Below are 20262 nucleotides of genomic sequence, written 5' to 3'. Positions count from 1 at the left end.
AGATTTGGGTGACCCTGAAAGGAAGGACAAAGGCTTCTTCAAGGACCCTCTTCTCACAGACCCAGTATATTTATGGAAGATACCTCTGTTTTGCTACGGACATCCAATACTTGAATAGTTAAACCAGACTTCTAACATACACATTTATTTTTTTGCTCAATGGTTTTGAATTCAAGGTCAAAGTTTGCTTCTGTGGAAGGCTAAATGATTATGAAGTTTACCTCTTTAAGAAAAAAAAAAAATCTAGAAAGAATGATTCAGCAACATCCTTTATGATTTCCCTATGATGCTACTTTGAGATCCCCAGAAATGTATAATGGAAGTACCTAGAACATGTGTCCTGAGCTAAGATGTGGTGTTGGCCCTGGACGGCCTTACTTTCCAAACCAGAAGCGCGTATTTCACAAGGAGGGCTAAAATGCATTCATGTTATTTTTGTTGTTGTTAGTAGTAACACTAGGAGCAGAATTCCATATCCCATTATTTCTCCACTTTCTCATTTGCCCACTTCTTCATTCCCTCCTTCTGATACTTCTTTTTTTTTTTTGTCATGGGGCCTGAACTCTTGTCCCTCAACTCTTCAGCTCAAGGCTAGAGCTCCACCACTTGAGCCACAGCACCACTTCCAACTTTTCCTGCTTATGTGGTCCTGAGGAATCAAACCCAAGGCCTCATGCATGCAAGGCAAGCACTCTTCTACCACTGAGCCACCTTCCCAGCCCCTTCAGATACATTTTTAAATGCCTGCTATGTGCAGACACTGGCACATTATTCTAGTTATCCTGAATTTTAAAAAGAAAAAGAAAAAAGCCTCATCTTCCATTGTCTAGCATTTGCCCCTAAATTCTGAAAAATCCTTCTAGGATGTGAAAGAGTGCTGGACTACCTTTATATATTTATTTATTCATTTATTCATTTATTTATTCTTATTTTTGTCAGTCATGGGGCCTGAACTCTGGGCCTGGGCGCTGTCCCTGAGCTCTTCAGCTAAAGGCAAGCGCTCTACCACTTGAGCCACAGCAGCACTTCTGGCTTTTTCTGCTTATGTGGGTACTAAGGAATCACACCCAGGGCCCCATACATGTAAGGCAAGCACTCTACCACTGAGCCACCTTCCCAGCTCCCTTCACTACCTTTAAAAGCCATTGGCAATATAACTTACTGCCCAAACTTGCCGAGTAGAATAAAATTGCATTGTATAAGCGTGAATAGTAGTTTTAAAATCCACCAAAGGCAAGTGTCACCAAGGGGAAGTGGCAGTATGGCACATGCCTCTTTCCCCTACCAAAGTGGGTTTGTTCCCCTCCTCATAGCTCACCTTCCCCCCAACAAGTATAATTTTATGTGTCATGATTCGACTGAACATGTATAACAGTAGAGGGTCCTTCACCTTGAGAGCAAGCAAAATAACAGCAGGGAAAATTAGTCATTAACATCTTAGGACAATAGAAAACAAAATGTTCTTTCCTCCTCTCTGAGAGCTGCGTGACCCCGTTCCCTTACCAGGCCTGATCTCCTTGTCTGCTTGCTATTGTCCTCCTAATGTCACAAAGTTGTCCTCTCCCAGCTATTTAGACAGCCAGATTAAATGTTTGCGTTGCCCTGGTATAGCTTCTAATACGCACCAAACATCAGGGTATTCTTTGCATTGCCTTCCACTCCCAGTTGTCTTTTGTGATTGGCGAAGAATGCACAGGTGCTGTCCAGTTCCTCTCCCAAACATTCTGATAATAGCAGAGCCCAAGCTGCCCTGGGTTCTCCCGTGAGGTCTTAAAACAGCAAACTCTGGTGCCACAGATGTGAAGGTCTCACACTTGGTGTTTTCCTGAATAGGGGATGAAAGCTCGAGACTATTGAGAACCCAGATCCTACAGGCAATTGCAGGAATCCATTTGCGCCCAAGCCCTTGGGCCTGCTTGTAATGGGTACATGGGAAAATAGCTAATGCCAGCATTCCTTGATTTAGAAGTTTCATTTTATGGAGGGGCTTAAACTCAGGGCCTAGGCACTATCTCTTAGATACTTTTGCTCTACCACTTGAGTCACACTTCCACTTCTTTTTTTTTTCTGGTTAATTGGAGACAGAGTCTCATGGACTTTCCTGCTTGGATTGGCTTTGAACAACAATCCTCAGATCTCAGCCTCCTGAGTACCTAGGATTACAAACCTGAACCACTGGCACTAAGCTCTAAATGTTCTTTGGAAGAAAGATAAGGAGGCCAATGTACCCCCTGGGAAAATAGGTCTCTGATCAGGATGTTAGGGCACCATTTCCCTTTCTTAGCTCTTCTGTTCTTCGCTATGTGGGAGGGATGACATTCTAGAAGAAGCTGCAAAGTACTTTATTTTTAATTAAAAATAATTTTTTCCCCAAGACCTGGTATGTTAGTGTTGTGTTCCAGAGAGGAGACTGTGCCTTTTCATTTACATAGGAAATTGAAATACAGGTTCCAGAATCTTGAGTTTCATCTTCTGCAAAGATCATAGAATGTGGTGCAAGGTCAGACTGGCATGAAATCAATTGTAATCTGCCAGCAAGCCATTCGAACCTCTTTAAGAGTTTCCTTTTATATGTTTCCCCTTTATAGAGAGAGCAAAGTACATTTAAAGAAATTCTCATCAAATCAGAATGTCTTTCTAATATTATTTTTTTAATTGGTTGCTACTGTAGTGTGACCTAAAACCTCCTGGTATTTAACCCTCTGTGCAACTTTGACTAATGAACAAATTTTGTCTGCTGTAGCAGTCTTGCTAAGTAAGTGTCTTTTAAGGGTTTAAAAAAAAAAAAGAAAAGAAAAATCAGAGTGTTATGAAAACCTCAGATCCTTCGACCTAATTGATTGGCTGGTGCTGATGCCATCTCTTTAATGTTCCGTAAGTGCAGACCTAACTATTTTTCTTGTTTTTATATAGCAGTTCCATTTTGTAATGACATTAAGCCATTCTGAGCAGTACATTTCTGGACAGTTATTGCACTTGGGTAGAAAGTGTCATCTGGCTTTTAGCCTTGTGCCTTACCGACACCAACCGAGGCGTAAAATGATCCCCCAGAAAATGTACTAAGGCCTTTTTACTTCATTACTTAAAGATAAATCTTCAAGTTTGGTTCTATTTCAGAAAAGATTTGGTGGGTGATAACATTAGATTTATGAACATAATTAAAATAGAAATGATGAGCTCTGGGCTATTCAATCAGCCATCTGGATTGCCGATATTTTGACTTACTCATGTTGTAGTCAGGAATCTGTCCCAGAAAAATGTAAGGGCCCTGAGTTCTAGAGGACTCACTGGGATCCCAGGATTTCTGTTCCACCTGTTGAGGATATTAAAGACCCTCTTTTAGAATTTGCTTTAAAGTTTGTCATCACCTTGGGGACAGATCTTGGCACCTTGACCCTCTCTGTCTGTCTGGTTCATAGGGTAGGAAGATAGCTCAGTTGCCCATGGTCAAATAATATGTCCATAAATACACATATGTCAATGAAAAGGAAATCTTTCTGTACACCACATACAAGATGAATGTCTCCTGTCTTGGCTAGCCATTAAGGTAGCTATACCCACACATAAATGGTAGCTGTTTCTCCAAAAACCTAACATGGAAACCAGGATACTCAGCTGTCAAAACTAGATGTGTATTTTCTGTGGCTTAATATATTTTAAAATACAAATTCCAGGTATGCTCTTAGCTTGTTTTTCCTCATTTATATGTGTAATTGACAACTGGTAAACAGCTCATTAGGAACATAAAAAAGCGTTTAACTAAAAACAAACTCAGTAGTCCTGAAGAAGCAGGGTGGATTAGATTTTTTTCAACATTTTCTTTATTATTAATGGACATTGAGCTATTAAAACCCTTAGTGCACTGTACTGAAAAATACACTCTTTCTGTTGGCTTTTAAATTACAGGAAATGGGAAAGAAAACCAATGGAAACTTTCCACATAGGCTAGCCAGCATTCTGCTTCTCCTTAATTAATGGGACTAAGTCAGCAGTGCATGAAAAATGTAGCCCTTTTGTGGATCACAGATTAACCTGTGAGCAAATGCTACATTGCAGCCCAAATTTGGGCTCTAAATTTAGCCTTGCCTGATCATTTTCTGGTTGAGAATGACAGATGTCCTCCAACCAGAAACCCATAGTGCTATTTGGTTTCTAAATATGAGTTCTGAGGTAGCATGCCTTCCATAATTTGTGTGCTCGGTGTCATAACCTTCTCTCATTAATTTTGGTGTATCCTTTCTATATTTTTATTAGCATAGGTTGATACTATAGGAGGATTCCATTGTTATAATTCCATAGATGTACACAGTGTACTTTGAGCTGTGTACTCCCTCTCCCTACTCGCCTTTTTCAGTTTTGGGTGGTTTCCATTATGCTGTCTACATCTATGTAATATAAATTATATGTATATGTATATAGACATATATACATGTATGTGTATAAACAAATACACACATATAAAAGCCTCCCTTTACCTCATGTCCCGTTACTGTTGCTATTGTCACTTTAGGTCAAGGTATCTTTTAACCAAGTAGCTGCATGTCTGGAGGACACGCGGTATGCAGTATGCCCTGTGGTGATATTTAGCCCCTGGTGTGGTCTGTAGTTCAAATAGAAGGGCCCAGGAGCTCTTGCAGCCAGCACTAGTTCAAGGTCAACTTGATGTCCTCCATGACCGTTCCTACCTTCCTTTAACACAGTATCTAATACAGCTTTCAATATCTAGAAACATCCTCATCATGCTTTTAAGTCTTTCTTGGCCAACAAGTTCAAGAATGGGTCTGGGTGCCTTGCACGGGTTTGGCGGGAATTTGGGGGCTTGTCCCATTCCCTAACAAGTAGCAAGATTCTCCAAAGGTGCTGCCGATTCACAGGGCACGTATTGGATATGGGGGGGAGGGGGGGCTCTCTTAAAGTCAATGCCATATACTTCTCAGAGGTATTAGAGAAAGATCCTTGATAGGAACAAGGCAATAAAAATGCATCTGGCAGCAGCTAGCCCTGGGGAGGACTTGGTCTTGCAGCTTACATAGCTGTGTGCAGGGTGAGATTGGTTGAGCCTGGCTATATTTCTGTCTTCTCTCTTATTCCATAGGATGAATGCTAATGAGCTTACCGCTGTTTGTCAAAGGCCAAGGGGCTATTGTTGAGGTGGTGTGATTGTCTGAGAAAGTGAAACTATGGTAATTGTTTCGACCTCTTAGCCAGCTGATGTCTTACCCTCTCACACTTAATACTCTTGGGTACATTTCCAAAAATACATGTTTATAGAGCCCCAGAATTAAATGAGGAAACTGACTTGGGGATTAGTAGCTTGTCGTTCAGTGGGGGGTGGGAGGGAAGAGCCTCCTAATTCTATTCAGGCTTTATTTGTAGATGTATTTGTACATTTATCCTTGTTCATTCTTACTAACTTTGTCAGCCTTTCTCCCAGTTTCCTGAATCTCCCATCATTCATCTTATACCTTACCTCCCCCAACACACACACACACCACACACACACACACACACACACGTTTTAAGTGGCTGATGGACATAAGAATATTTACATTACTTTCCTAAATACTTCATTGCATTAGGGAGCTATATATGGCTTTAACTCTACATACCATTGGGAAGTGTAGTTTTGAATCAGAAATCTATCCCAGTATGCATTCCATAGGGCTGTCTGGCTCTCACTAAGTTGTCTCTTAAGACCACGGAGTAGCTGCTTCATCCTGTGGGTACCAGAGTTCTCTTCAGAGTGATGGCCCCAATCATGCTAGGCTCTGAGTAAACATTAGTTGTTTATCCTCCTCCGTATTTAGGCCGAGATGTGAGTTTGTTTCCCTGGGAGTCTGTCTCCCACTTCCTCTCCTCTTAGAGGCATTGGAGTGAAATTCAGAACTTCCCCCTTTTCCCATCTGAAAACAAGAGCATAGAAGAGGCAAACATTAATATACAGTGTCACAACATCTTGTCACATGGTAATATATGATATATGATAAACTGTATCAATTCTGAGCACTACACATATCTGTGGCTTCACCTCAGCACAAAGGCAGATGAGTTTCCTTTAGCTTGAGTGAGTTTGGAGATAAACTTCAACGTAACAAAATGTATTTTACAGGAAATGTTTGATGTGTCACAGTTGGCTTATGAATCTCTTATCTATTCGTGGTTCACTCCTTAGAGTTATTAGTCGATTTAATTTGAGCAAATGCCAGGATTACTAACTAATTAGAAGGATGTTGCTGAAGGCATGAGGATGGGGAAAGAGCTGGTGTGGGGTTTGTGACAGCATGCAAGTCTGATTTTGCCTGACGATATCATTGGCTAAACATTGTACTTTGTGTTGTTGTCACACAGATAAGCCTCAAGTGCATATTCAGATGACTTACCCTCTACAAGGCCTAACCCGGGAAGGGGACGCGCTTGAGTTAACATGCGAAGCCATCGGGAAGCCCCAGTAAGTTCTGAAGGCCAAGGTTGGCAGAGGGTCATGAGCAGTAAATGTCATAACACAGAGATGTGCATTCACAACTCATTGGCCTGTCACCTGTCTCCTGTTACAGAAAGGATGGAATGTGTATCTTTTTTTTTTTTTTCAGAAAAGAGAGAATATTCTATGTTCATCGTCAGGATTAGGAGAAAAATTAAATGCCAGCTAGGATGAAAATCTCAGCTAGTTCTATTTTATTGTCGTCAGGATGATTGTCAGAACTGTTTTCTCTCTCACACCAAAAATAATCCTAATAAAATTTTAATGTGCCCGCAATGTAATAATATATCTGCTACCTGCTGCATTCATGTCTAAGCTAGAAAGATGGTTTTCGGATTCAGATTAAGCTGCTGTGTTTAGGGCCAAACAAATTTGCCCTGCCTTTTATTTGACCTCCCCATTCATTCCCTCCAAGAGAAGTGTATGTGCTGTGGAAGAACAGGTCAGGATGGCATTGAGGGCACTCGGACTTTCTCTGGTGCCCAACAAAAGCCAGCATTGAGCTCCCTCTGCTGTCCCTGTCGCATGCATCTTTTTTTTTTTTTTTTAATCCTCACATGGTTTTAATAACTGGCATCTTCGCAGGATTCCTCTAAAGAGCTTACTGCATCTTAATGAAGCTCCCCCCAAAATCTTGGGAAAGAAATCTCCCCGTGACAGCTAAGAATCGAGATTGCTGGATCTTTCTCTGCATTTCCACCCTCTCTGTTTTCCTAGTTGTTCAGTATTGTTTAGGCACTGGTAGTTGACCTCAGGACTTTGAGCTTACTAAGGAAACACTCTCTCCAGGCCCTACCTTCAGTCCTTTTTTGGGTTTTGCATATTTTTAAGGATTTATGTTTTTGTTTTTGTTTTCCTCAGAGAAGATCTCATTCTTCTGTCCAGGATGGCCTCAAATCATGACCCTCCTATTCCTACCTACAACATAGCTGGGATTTTAGGTGTGAACCCCTATCATAGGCTTCTTTTTGAGAGAAAGTCTCACTAGCCTCTTGCTTCAGCTGGCCTTATATGCAAATCCTTTAGTCTCTGCCTCTTGAATAGCTCGGGTTATAGGCATGTGCCAAGACTCCAGACTTCTACCCTCCCCATTTTTTTGGGGGGGTGGGTCCAGTCGTGGGGCCTGAACTCTGGGCCTGGGCGCTGTCCCTCAGCTCTTCAGCTCAAGGTTAGCACTCTACCACAGCACCACTTCTGGCTTTTTTTTCTTCTTGCTTATGTGGTGCTGAGGAATTGAACCCATGGCCTCAGGCATGCAAGGCAAGCGCTCTACCACTGAGCCACCTTCCCAGCCCCCTCCCCATTTTTGTATTTATTTCTTCCTGGACTAGAACATGCTTTCTCTCAGCTGGTGGCTCATGCCTGTAATCCTAGCTACTCAGGAGGCTACTACTAAGGAGGCTACTCAAAACCCGCAGGGGCAGAAAAGTCCATGAGACTCTCATCTCCAATTAACCATCCCAAAACTGGAAGTAGCGCTGTAGGTCAAAGAGGTAGAACCCTAGCCTTGAACAAAAGAGCTCAGGGATACCTCAAGCCCCACAACTGAACACCTGCCCCCCGCCCCCAAAAAAAGAACACATTTTCCAGTATCAAACCATTTAGAGTTTAGGTGGTAGATGCTAGTCTGGGTTTTGTTTCTCCTTTCCTCTGGCTTTCCCATGTTATTTGGATCTAAACACTTCAGGCTTTTGACAGAATGGTCTTTTTCACTTTTGAGCACTGCAAAAAGATTCAGGTCTCTCTTTGTGTGAACTGCTTGGTATATGTCCTAATTATCAGCTTACCTTTCCTCCAGAACAATCTAGTGGAGGGAAACAAAATTCTCAGAGGCCTCTTACAATCCCTGTATTCAGCCACATTAACCACACTTACAGTATATGGCTTGCTAACCTATATTTTGTTTCTGTATTTTTTTTCCCCCTGAAGAAGGCACTGTGTTCAATTGAATGTGCCACGGGGACAGTAAATTACACGTTTCCTTCAGGACATTTATGCCAGAGAGGGCATTTTATTTGTTCCTCTCAGATAGGAACGGGTATATGGTTGCGTGAGCAAGCACGCATTACTCCGCTGCTATCCCTCCTAGCATATTACCTATTTATTTTCTCAAGAAATTGCATACAATAAAAATGGTAATTTAACTTGCCATTAAATGTTGTGAATATTCTCAGCACTTACCCTCGCGATTGTTTCAGCTGTCAAGCAGCAGGACATTCGCTCTGATTGCCACACAGACCCATTGGCCACTGCCTACAAGGAGGACATATGCAGTACTAATTCTTAAATAATTCACAGACTCGTAATGACAAACCCATGTGTAATTAAAGAAAAATGGTAACTTCACATCCTATTTGAAAATTGACATGCTGCTTGCCAGGGCTGAGCAGAATATCCATTCATCCTTAAACATGGGTCTCGGTCGTGTCGCTGTTTCTCGATGTATCGATGTATTGGTAGGCACTAAAGGGAAATTACCATCTGGGCCCCAACCTCTGTCATCCTCCCTCTGAGAAAAAAGTTTGAGGCCAGAGGTGTGGCACTTGCCTTCCATATGCAAAACCCTGAGTTAGACTGCTAGCACTGTGCGTGCACACATATGAGTTTTCAGATGTGTTATGTGTGTTCACATGCTTTTAGATGTAACTTCCATTTCATTGGAAGTTGAAGGAGACTCCTTGAAGAACAGAAAGTTCACACTCTATACATTTGGAGGATAATGTTGGTATGGGGGCATTTTTGTCTCCAGAGCATCTTGTGAATTTTCTTTTCCTAATGAGTATATGAGGACACATGGGGTATTTTTAATCATGAAAATAAACTTGTTTCTAATGAGTCAGAAACCTTATAGAGCCTCCGAAACCTGTAGAAATGTGCTGGGAGGGGAGGATTAGATCCCTATCTCTAGCCTGGAGGGCTCCCGCTGTTCCCACTGGGGGAAATCCAGCAATGCCTGTGGCTAGAAGAGACAGAAGAGAAAGGCACTTGTTAGCCATGGAACAGCTACACAAGGTAGAGCAGTCCAAAAGGGTGGATCTTTGGTGAGGAGAAGAAATGACCATCTTTCTAGAATCAGAGATGATTTTTGAAAGTGCCATTTTTTTCTTTTTGATGAAAATCAGTATCTGTTTAAATATCACCAGTGCCTCTGTAAGAAAACAACTCTCTCTTGACGTGTTGATAACCATCAGATTTATGCTTTTACATCACTAGGCAAGAACTTGATCTGTTTCTATCTAATGAGATGATTAATATTAACTAAGCTATCCTACCTGAACTGGTGTGAAACCACCTAGCAGGGCATGAAGAGCAGGGCACCCCAGTTTCCTTGTTCACTTACTAAAGATGAATTGGAAAGAAGACTCCTGCCTATCGTCCGTTGAAGATCTTTCAGCAGCTGATCATATTCTTTTTAAAAATCTATTCCAGACAGAGTTTTGGAGACTTCTTGGTGATAACTTACAGGGTCTCTAATAGGCCCTCTTTGTGTCAGTCACCTGTGACTTACTGACTGTGGGAGTGAGGTCTGGATGTAGATATATGACTGGGATGTAATAGGGTGGCTTGTCCTCTCTTTTCCCCTGCAGGCCTGTGATGGTAACTTGGGTGAGAGTCGATGATGAGATGCCTCAGCACGCCGTCCTGTCCGGGTCCAACCTGTTCATCAATAACCTAAACAAAACAGATAATGGTACATACCGCTGTGAGGCCTCCAACGTAGTGGGGAAAGCTCATTCGGATTATATGCTGTATGTATACGGTACGTGAGCAGATAAAACACTTCCACTGATGCAGCCACAGCTAGGAATTCACTCCCAAGCCTTTGGTCAAGTTGAAAACCAAAATCCACGTGGTTACTTGAAGAACTTCAAGGAGCCCGGCCTGAGGCAGAGCACAGTATCTCCACCTGGGTCCACAGTGTCTCTTCTTCTCTCCTGCTAATCAGAGGGACTTCCCATGCAATCACAGTCTCCGCTCATGCTGAGTAGGAAAGCTGTCCTCCGGCACAGGCCACGGAGATGATGTTAGAAGTAATGACTGAAACACTCAATCTTACCAATTAGTGGCTTTCAGCTCGGGAAGTTTATTCCCAGTGGTGTTTGCCTGTGACACCTGGGCCAGCCCATCCTACTGTTTTGAGGAGCAGAGCTATCCTACTTCAGCATGAAGCTATTTAATTCCAGAAGATGTTGCAAGCCAGTAAACACTCGAAACAAACACAAAAGCCTAGAGCTCCATTAGACTACCTACAGCTACTCAAATATGACAGTTTTCTTTAAAATGGGTGTTTTCCTAATCATCTTTCCACAGGATTTTTTTAAGTATATCGTAAATTTTATTCCCTAATCAACAAATACAAAGCATCTACTATGTGCCCAGCATCAGCATTGCTTTCATAGATAGATAGATGATAGATAGATAGATACATAGATACATAGATAGTATTCAGATAGATAGATAGACAAACAGACAGACAAATAGATAGATAGATAGAATTCTGATAGGTAGATAGATAATAGTGATTATTCTGTTTAGCTGTGGTATGCATTCCCTCTATAGGAGTGAGTCTCCTCTGCCCAATTGGCATCTCTTAGTTTTTCTACCAAGAAAAAGTCATGAACTGATCTGACAGAATGAATAACCAGAGGCATCAAAATTTCAATGTTATAAATATTTGAATATGGGAAAGAGGAATTTCGGTCTCCATGTTAGCCATGTAAATGGTCCAAGTGTAAGGAATATGTGAATATGTGCATAGATAAATAAATTATACATAGGGGATGTTTGCACCATACTGTTTTAGAAGCTGGCCGCCTCCCTTATGAATTTAAAAAAAAAAGTCTTTTAAATCAAATAGAAGCATGCATTACACCTTATTTACATGGATATTGAAATATAATCCTTGGGCTATACCTCAGGGTTGGCATTCCCTAACACAATGGGAAATTAAAAGATCATGTCAAATCACCACATTGGTAGACTGGGAGTTTGTTTTCTTTAGACACTGCCCATATTGTCGATGGTCCACACCGTCCAAGTAGTGAAGAAAACCCACAGGAAGGAAATGGCTGTGGCCTGCAGGTGAAAATGGGGTTTCCATGTGCCCTGTTTTGAAATGGCAATACACAGAGCAACCTCTGTGCCTCACATTGTTTAGCAGGGGTAGAAGATCAATTTCTCCCCTTAAACTCCTGATGTGTGAGCCTAGTGTGAATTGTCTACTTTGTTGATACCCAAGTTATAGATTTTGCACAGATTATACAAAGCACTGACAAATTCCCATCAGGCTCATATATATATATATATATATATATATATATATGCTTGTCTGGTTTAAAAGACATAAGTCATCTGGATAAGCAGTTTTGACTCATTGGACTTACTATCTGTATCTCCAAAAAGCACATTTCAAGGACTTGATCAACAAACTTTAAAAAAAGTAATTTGTGATCACTGATTCTGTGCCCTTTGGTGACAATTTTATATACATTATCACATTGAATCCCCACCATAAACACCATGAGGTAAGCATATTGTCCATTTTACAGATAATAAAATGAAGCTTAAAACTATCACACAACTTTAGCGGGGCACCGGTGGCTCATTGTGGTGATCCTTGTTCTTTGAGAGGCGGAGATCAGAAGGATTGCAGTTTGAAGCCAACTGAGGCAGAAATATTCACAAGACCCCTTCCCAACTCACAGCTCTGACATAGTGGCACATGCCTATCATCTCAGACTACATAGGAGGATCACTGTTCCAGGCTAGCCTGAGCAGAAAAGCCTACCAAGGAAGCTGAATACTGTGGTAACACACCTGTGATCCCAGAAACCATTAGAAGCGTAAAGTTGGTAGATGGCAGTCCAGGCATATGCCAGGGAGGAGCAACTCAGTAGTAAAGCACCAGTCCCGCATATGCAAGGCCCTGAGTTCAAACCCCAGTATAGTACAAATGATAAAATAATAGATACATAAAATAAAGATTATACAATTTCCAGATTATACTTTCATAATTAACTCTCTGGGACATAGTCATTATTTGAAAACCAAAAATGATAGGGCCCTACTTGATTAGGCATGTGTACATGCGTGTTTGTGCATACACATACACACACACACACACACACACACACACACACACACATACACACACAAATCCAAGATAGTCCACCAGTCCTTGCCTAAGATTCAATAGATTTTATTACCTATCTTTTTGATCTGTGCTACTAGAAATATTTAGAATGACAGGCTAGAACACCAGCCTGAAACATTGCTAATCTCTTAATGAAATATTCTAGCAATTTGGGAAGATGATGGGTACATTTTCTTTCCAAAGCTAATTTATTGTACTACTACAGGAATTTCTGAAGTACTTTATGAACTGAAAATTGATGTGCTTCTGAAATGTTTAATTCTCTGGAAGTAATCTCTGTACTTGAAGGATCTAGCTGGTTAGTACCTGAACCCCATTTGGTTTTGTTCTTTTAACTTCTCTGTATCACAGTCCATTAACTCTAGCCTTGTATTTCTTTTTCTCTGTTATGTGTATATATGTTTTGCTAGGGATCTAGGAATTGAACCCAGGGCCTTACACATGCTAGGCAGGTGCTTTACCACTGACCTACAAAATTCCCAGCCCTCTTTATTTCTTAAATAATAGCCTTACATAGTTCTTAGGCCTAGAAATGATCTAAGCTTGGAGATTCTGCCATTAATAGAATCTGGAGTCAGATGTAGACAACAGTTGGCCAGTAATGCTGAAGATAATTCAAAGTGTTTATACTTTCACATCATGAGGGACTAGTTACCTCTCTCTGAAGTCTTGTGTCCTTGTTAGTCTTGTCCACTGTCAATTCATAACCATATTTTCAAATGTCATTCAGAGCTACTCTTATTGTAGTAATCATATCCTTGTGCCAATGCATGTAGAAGTTAGGCACAGAAGTGGCAAGATACTAAGTCAGGGAAGTCTTCCAGGTTACACATGTGCCTTTTCAGTGGTCATATTGTAGTAGATGCACAACAGATAAATCACATTGATTGTCCTAGGCGGGGACAGTCAATCAACTAGACACAGCTGAGCTAGACCATGAAGGGAGCAGAGTGTCCTGAGTGTGAGGCTCAGCATCTAGTGCTCTGAGTTCATCTCTGCTCTAGTACCTGCAGCAGAAGCGTCCAGACAAGTTGCCAGTCACAAGATGTCTTCCTGCCCACAGCCTCTATAGAAAATGCCAAGGAGTAAAACAAAACAAAGTCTTTTTAAAACATAGTTTAAAACGACTTATTTAATCATTTCTACTTAGAGGAGAATGAGATTTTCTTTATGGACTCCTTTTTGGACTCACATGAGGCTACATTAATCAGTAGTTTACTTTGTGTACACTCTACCTTCAAGGAGCAAAGTCTCATAAAACAGAACCATTTAGCCCGGGCATCCACGGCTTATACTTGTAATGCAAGCTACTCAGGAGGCTGAAGTATGAGAATCAGCCAGCCTGGGCAGAAAAGTCTATGAGATGCTTTTTTTTAGTGGAGACCAAAAAAAAAAAGCCCGAAGTAGAGCTTTAGCTCAAGTGGTAGAGCCTAGCTTTGAATGCAGATGCTAAGAGACAGCACCCAAGCCCCAGAACAGGTACCTTCTTACACACAAAAAATGCTGTTGATGCTTCCTTATCAAATTCATATAAGCATATTTGTGTGAGAGATGCAGTTTGTGAGGAAACTTAAAACCTGAGCTTTCTAGCAATCATTTTAAATACAAACATTGCAACCAACCATCAAAATCGTGGTTTCATAAACTTTTAGGAAGTTGTGCCAAATCCAGTAAAGGTGCAATATATAATTAAAGTTTTGATGTATTAATTAGACAATCCGAGAGCTCACTTGAAGATAAAAGGATACCAGATGTGTTAGGGAGAAAAAGTTGACGTGCTTTAGATAAAATTTAAAATCAAAAGCCTTCAAATCATCTTGTGCACTGCTATAGCAGAATGATTGCTTAGTTCAAAGTCTTGCTGACAATTTAACACATTCAGTTTGATCATTTGGGCTTAGATTTTTTTTTCTCTTTCATATTTGCCCTTCCCTTATCCCCAAATAATTTTTGAGAGGATAGAAGAATATACAGTGTATCAAATATCAGACAGAGGATTGCCCATCAGGCCCCTGGCTTTGAGGTTCAAACCTTAATTTATATTTAGCTGTCTTGTTTACAAGATGGAAAATGTTCTTTCAGTTTTATCATTGTGGTCCACTTAGGTCAAGCTTTTAACATGAGCAAAGGCAACTTATTAATATTTATAAGTTGTAAAATTTTATTGACTTTAAAAAAAAAAGTAAAATCTCACTTAAAAAAAAAATCTCACAGGCCTGGAACTTGATATTTAATGGTGACATTCTCTCTTCTTTGTATTTATTACAAGTATAGAAGTAGTTTTACTTCCTGCTGAGATGTATTGATGGAGAATAATGAAGTTAGCCATGGCAGAGAACTAGCACGCAGGGCCACGTTCATCCTTGGCTGATAGGAGCCCTTTAGCTGAACAGCAGCACCTTCTCCTCCCATTCTCTTTCCTCCCATCTGTGAAAGCAGAAGCGAAATGACAGCCATTGTACCCACTTAGCACTGAGGTGAACCAGCCTTACCTTTAAGATCTGATGGGGCGGAGGTGTCATGCGTTTCTGGTTTTCCTCACTTCTCTACTTCCCATCTCCTCATCTGTGATTCACTTTTTCTTTCCTTAGCTCTTCCAATGACAGCTTTGAAATATGAGTACGAAACCTAAATCTTTGGGGGTGAAAAGGATTTTTGTTTTTAAAGGGGGAAGTCATCAAACATCTCAATGTCTTCATGCCTTTGTTTTGTCATTACTGACCATTGTTGTGTTCAGCATTGTGGGTTTGATTTTCCTTTTTTTTTTTATCCAGATCCCCCCACAACTATCCCTCCTCCCACAACAACCACCACCACCACCACCACCACCACCACCACCACCACCATCCTTACCATCATCACAGGTATGGTACCTTCATTGCCATTGAAAATGTCCTGAATGTATATTGTCTTTCTGGTATATATAAAAAGAGGCCACAACTTCCCTTTACGTCCTTGGGATTTCACTGTTCCTTTATTTGGGAACTCTAAGGACAGATACTAGATTCTTAAATTGAGTCTTAAGGACTTCAGAAAAGATTAAACATCCAAGCATTTAACATCCAAGCATTTATCAGATATTTTGCGGCTTACCCACGAGGGGATTCTTTTTTTATACATCACCATTCAAAGCAAAATCTAAAGGAATGGCAGCCTGGCTACTGAATGCTAGTAGCTTCTGCTTAGCCATGGTTGATGCAATGGTAAGTACTGTGGCTTTGGATCATGTCCTTGTCTCAGTTCCATCTTAATCCACATCCTGTAGTGGATCACACCTACTTGGCCACACTACTGAGTGCATGGTCTTCTCCCTACTTAGCAGTAACTCAGCCTACCTGCTCATGGGAGGCTGGAGGAAATCCGTGGCTTTTTCCTGCTGAGGACTCTAGTTCATCATCTCTTTTCTAATTGTCACCAAGCAGGGGTGGGGTGTCCTAGGTCCCTTTCCTGGTATCCGATGGCTCTCCTGTTGCTTGGTGTTGGTTGTCTGAGAGTCCTGGGCTTATTTTTGCCTACCAAAGCCAAACCATGTCAACTTGACATGCAGGATTTCACTAGATCAGGCCTTCCCAACCACCATCTACAAATGTCCAACCTCAGAAACACATAAAAACTATTCTGAGGCTGGAGAGTATCTCTTGAACAAGGTAATTTTTCCACTTGAATCTATTGTCTTGACAAGCCTGCAAGGTCTCTGTGAACCATGCACTCGGTGTTCCATCCCACCCCAGACTTCTTCATAAACACCGAATGTCTCACGATCATCTCTTTTCACGTTCAACTTCTCTTTAGCACCTGCCCTCCAGGATTGCATTGACTTTCTGGAGACATTTTCCATTTGCACAGGAGTTGGGGAGATAGCGATGACCAAAGTGCTCAATGAAAGAAGAGGCCTCATCACCTGAGGAAACACAGTCCTAGATTGTCTAATCCCAGTTTTCTCCACCTTTCTATTACAGTGGGACAAAGAGAACACCTAAGTCAGTCCCTATTGAGGATTTTCTTAAATATTGGTCACAGCAACCATCAATGCCTACACTGAATTTAAAAACTTCTGAAAATCCATCAATTGGTTTTTGTGTCTCACTCTAAACCAACTCAACCTAGAGAATTTGCTTCCTAATTCTTGTCTGTATGTTTCTGCTTTAGCTCTATGTTATTAGTTCCTGCCTCTTAAGTAAACTCAAGTTTGTTGGCATTTTCTCTATCACTCAGGAGCAAACCAAAGGTATTTCTTCCTGACTGGGACTTCCAGAACAACTGCACTGTCAACTTTTGATACTGAGACCTAGGTTTCACCCACCACAAATTGATTACCTTTCTTCTGGTTAGAAACTGAACTAGGCTCCTAGGGACTTTTGGTTTGGTTTGGTTTGGTTTGGGGCAGTGTTGGGGATCCAACCCATGCTAGGCAAGTACCATAATGAGTGAGCTATACCCCCAGTCCTTTTCATCCTAATAACCAGGTTTTACCTACTGCCGTTCATTACCTGTTATCTGTTTAGAAGCTGAGCTAGGCTTGTAGGGGTTTTTGTTTTGTTTCAAGCACTGTTGGGATCAAACCCAGCGAGGGCCTTGGACATGCTAGGTAAGTGCTCTACCCTTGAGCTAAATCCACAGTCCTTTAGGCCTGTGCTCTTGTTACCAGTTTTATAAAGCTACTTCTAGAAAACCCTTTGGATGTCAGAGTAAATGACATCACCTGATTCTGGGTGTATGAACCCTTACGAGCCCATCAATTGTTGCAGAAGTTGCCCAAGTGTGACCTAGTTTTTATTAGCTCTCATGGTAGAAAGTGTCATCTTGGGAGTTATCCAGATTTGTGTTTTAAGGGAATATACAAACACCCCATTTGTCTTCAACATGGGCCTACGTTTTTTCATTTATGGTTGGTCTTCTTACAAATTCAAGCTTTTTTAAAAAAAAATTAAGACCTTTAATATTTCCTGACTCCTCTCTGTCACAGCCAGCCAACAGTATCATCTCAGTTAATAACCTTAAATCTTTCACTCCAAAGGAAAGATAATCTTGGGTCCTCACCTACTTACAACTCAATTGTTATCACAGCTCTGACTGTAAAGACTTCATTTAAGAGAAATTTTGAAAATAAACAATGCATAAACAATGCTATATTTCTACCCATGACAAAGGTACCTTTAAACAGAGACTTGTCTTTGCTTCCAGCTCTCTGCAGCTGGCCCCAGCTCAAGGTAATGTAAGATGATCTCATAGATGCACTTTAGCCCCTCGATGTTAGCAGTTGAATTCTCTACACACCAAATGCATTTGCGGTAATGAATGCCCAGATTCTCACTGGCACACCCAAGAGTAGTTAAATTGCTACTAAAACAACATTGTGGAATCTGTTGTCTTAATGGATGTGATCTTCCAGGCTTCCTGTGTCTTCACAAGTAGTCTTATATATATTTATCTTGCCCAGAAAGCACACTTGTAGAATTTAACATTTGCTCCTTTCTCCAAACAGATTAAAGGTTATGGAGCCAAATGATTCTGAGTCCCATTTTAAAGGTCCAGGTCTCTAAATTTAGATTGGTTCCTAAAAACTCTTACAGACTGAATTCCTGACAAATGGATAGCTAAATTAATTTCCACTCCTCTTCTCTCCTTACTGTTTGGTACATTATAGCCACCATTAGCCTTAAAAGCTTCAACAGCTAAATCCAGTGACTGTCACATAAAGCCAGATTTTTTTTTTAAGCCCACAATCATCCTTTTCTCTCAGTCAGATGCAATAACTGAAACCCATTCCCCAGGACAGAGTTTCTTCACTACCAGAGAAATGTACAATGCAATAGAAAGATATTTGTAAATTTTGAGAGGTCATAGTTGATTTCTGATTTCTCTGAAAGGAAGTATTCTCGATGCTGTCTTTTATGTTCCACAGCCAAGATAATCAAATTGTTCCCCGTGTTAGAGGAGGCAGACTATTCCAAGTCACATGACTTCATCAAAACATGTTAAAGCTTCATCCAGGAGACCCTTCAAAGAGAAGAATTGTAACGAATGTCCCATCTATTGCCCACCTACCTGGTGGGTAGGAGGAACACAGCTATCTCCCATTGCCCTGCTTGTAGCAGGTCTAATGACTTCTGTGTGAGGCACACAACAAAGAGAAATCTTGACTAGGGAGAAATGTTTGCAATGAGTAAACATGGAAAGTTACTAGCTACCAAGCCATGTCAATTGGCCCTAGTTTATAGTTTACAACTGATAAGCCATTGGTATCATTAAAAACACAATTTGAGAAATAAGATTGAATTAGGAAGCCATTCAGAGTCTCACTTCAATTCGCCATAAGATCCAGTGGTGTCTTTGTTATCTTTTGTTGATGCGCTGAACCATACATCTCTGTTCTATGTGGGCCTTTGAAAGCTCTCATTCTCTGTCTTTCTCTTTTTCTCTCCTCCTCCCCTCTTTCTTTCACCAGCTTCTTTTGGAATGTCAAGTAGTCCATGTCATTTCATTCGTGAAGATATGTGCCATTAGATAGGAAAGAAAGCTGCTTCATTTAGTTTAACTTTCTTCCAGCTTTGCACTGGGTATACATGATGTTATGTTTTTCTGTCCTTGGTGATAACATCGGCTATCCCCCAAAGGTCAGTCTCTCCCCTTTGAGTCAGTCATTTTCCAGTCATCACCTTAGAATCATATTTCTCTTCATGAGTATGGTTGTTGTCCTGTTCCTGCCTAGCTGTGCATTGGGTTAGATGCTTGATGAGGAATACCACAGAAAGGACTCAGCACTCAATTGTACACACACTTAGCAGCTTAAATATAAAATTCAGGCCAGGAGGAGATGAACCTATAGGTCATTCAGTGCATGCGTCAGCCATAAATTAAAAAAAAATTAAAATCACCTTAGAATAAGAAATGAATAGCTATAGGGCCAAATTCTGAAACACATTAAAAAATCCTTTCATAAGAATGAAGTAGGTCATTTCTAAATGAGTTTTTCCTCCTTTTTTTTTTTTAAACGTGCATATTCAATTAACTATTTTGTGTTTCTTCTAAAAGAAAATCGTAAGGTTTTTCTTACTGGTGACAAAGCACTAAAAAAAGCAATATATCTTGGAGAAAATAATTTCTAGCCCCCAGGCCCACGTTATTATTTTGGCTTTCACAGCTTAATATCATAGGGCTTTTTTTTCCCCACATTAATGTGGATTAAATCATATAACGTAAGGTGGAAACAGCCCTTAACTTTCAGTGATACTGTAGAATGTGCCAAACTAGGGAAAGTCAATGTAGAGTGCATTTGTGGTGTTGTAGGTATGAGGAAAGCAGTACAGAACACTCAAACTTGGTACTAACCTGTGGCAGGACCATCTTGAAGTATAGGAAAGCTTTCTGTTCTGACACTGATGATTCTTTCTCCATTGCTGTTATATTCATGGCCGAGGGGTATAAGCCGGTCTCCTTTTAGGCATGCTTTCAACAAATATTGAACACTCATATATATAAAACACAAATTTCATGTGTCCTTAATATACAAGGCACGTTCAAACTCATAAGCAATGCTGTGCAGAGGGGTGATTTCAGTAGGACAAGCAGCAGCTACCAGAGATCACAGGGAAAGTGATCTGTGCCATCCAAACATGAGGAGACT

The 20262-nt window shown here is 40.8% G+C and overlaps 1 protein-coding gene across 2 annotated transcripts in view; it reads left to right on the top strand.

Annotated features, from left to right (window-relative positions):
- Cadm1 (cell adhesion molecule 1) overlaps positions 1 to 20262 on the top strand; it is a 319570-nt gene that overhangs the window by 269916 nt on the left and 29392 nt on the right. For both annotated transcript variants that reach the window (XM_042682877.1, XM_042682875.1), the window contains exons 6-8: positions 6349 to 6448; positions 10069 to 10241; positions 15410 to 15499. In XM_042682877.1, coding sequence (XP_042538811.1) covers positions 6349 to 6448; positions 10069 to 10241; positions 15410 to 15499 — 363 coding nt within the window. The remainder of the gene's footprint in view (positions 1 to 6348; positions 6449 to 10068; positions 10242 to 15409; positions 15500 to 20262) is intronic.

Source organism: Dipodomys spectabilis, unplaced genomic scaffold, assembly GCF_019054845.1.
Source record: "Dipodomys spectabilis isolate Male_0828 unplaced genomic scaffold, ASM1905484v1 ptg000076l, whole genome shotgun sequence".
NCBI classification, from domain to species: Eukaryota; Metazoa; Chordata; class Mammalia; order Rodentia; family Heteromyidae; genus Dipodomys; species Dipodomys spectabilis.
This window is presented reverse-complemented; position numbering and strand designations above follow the sequence as displayed.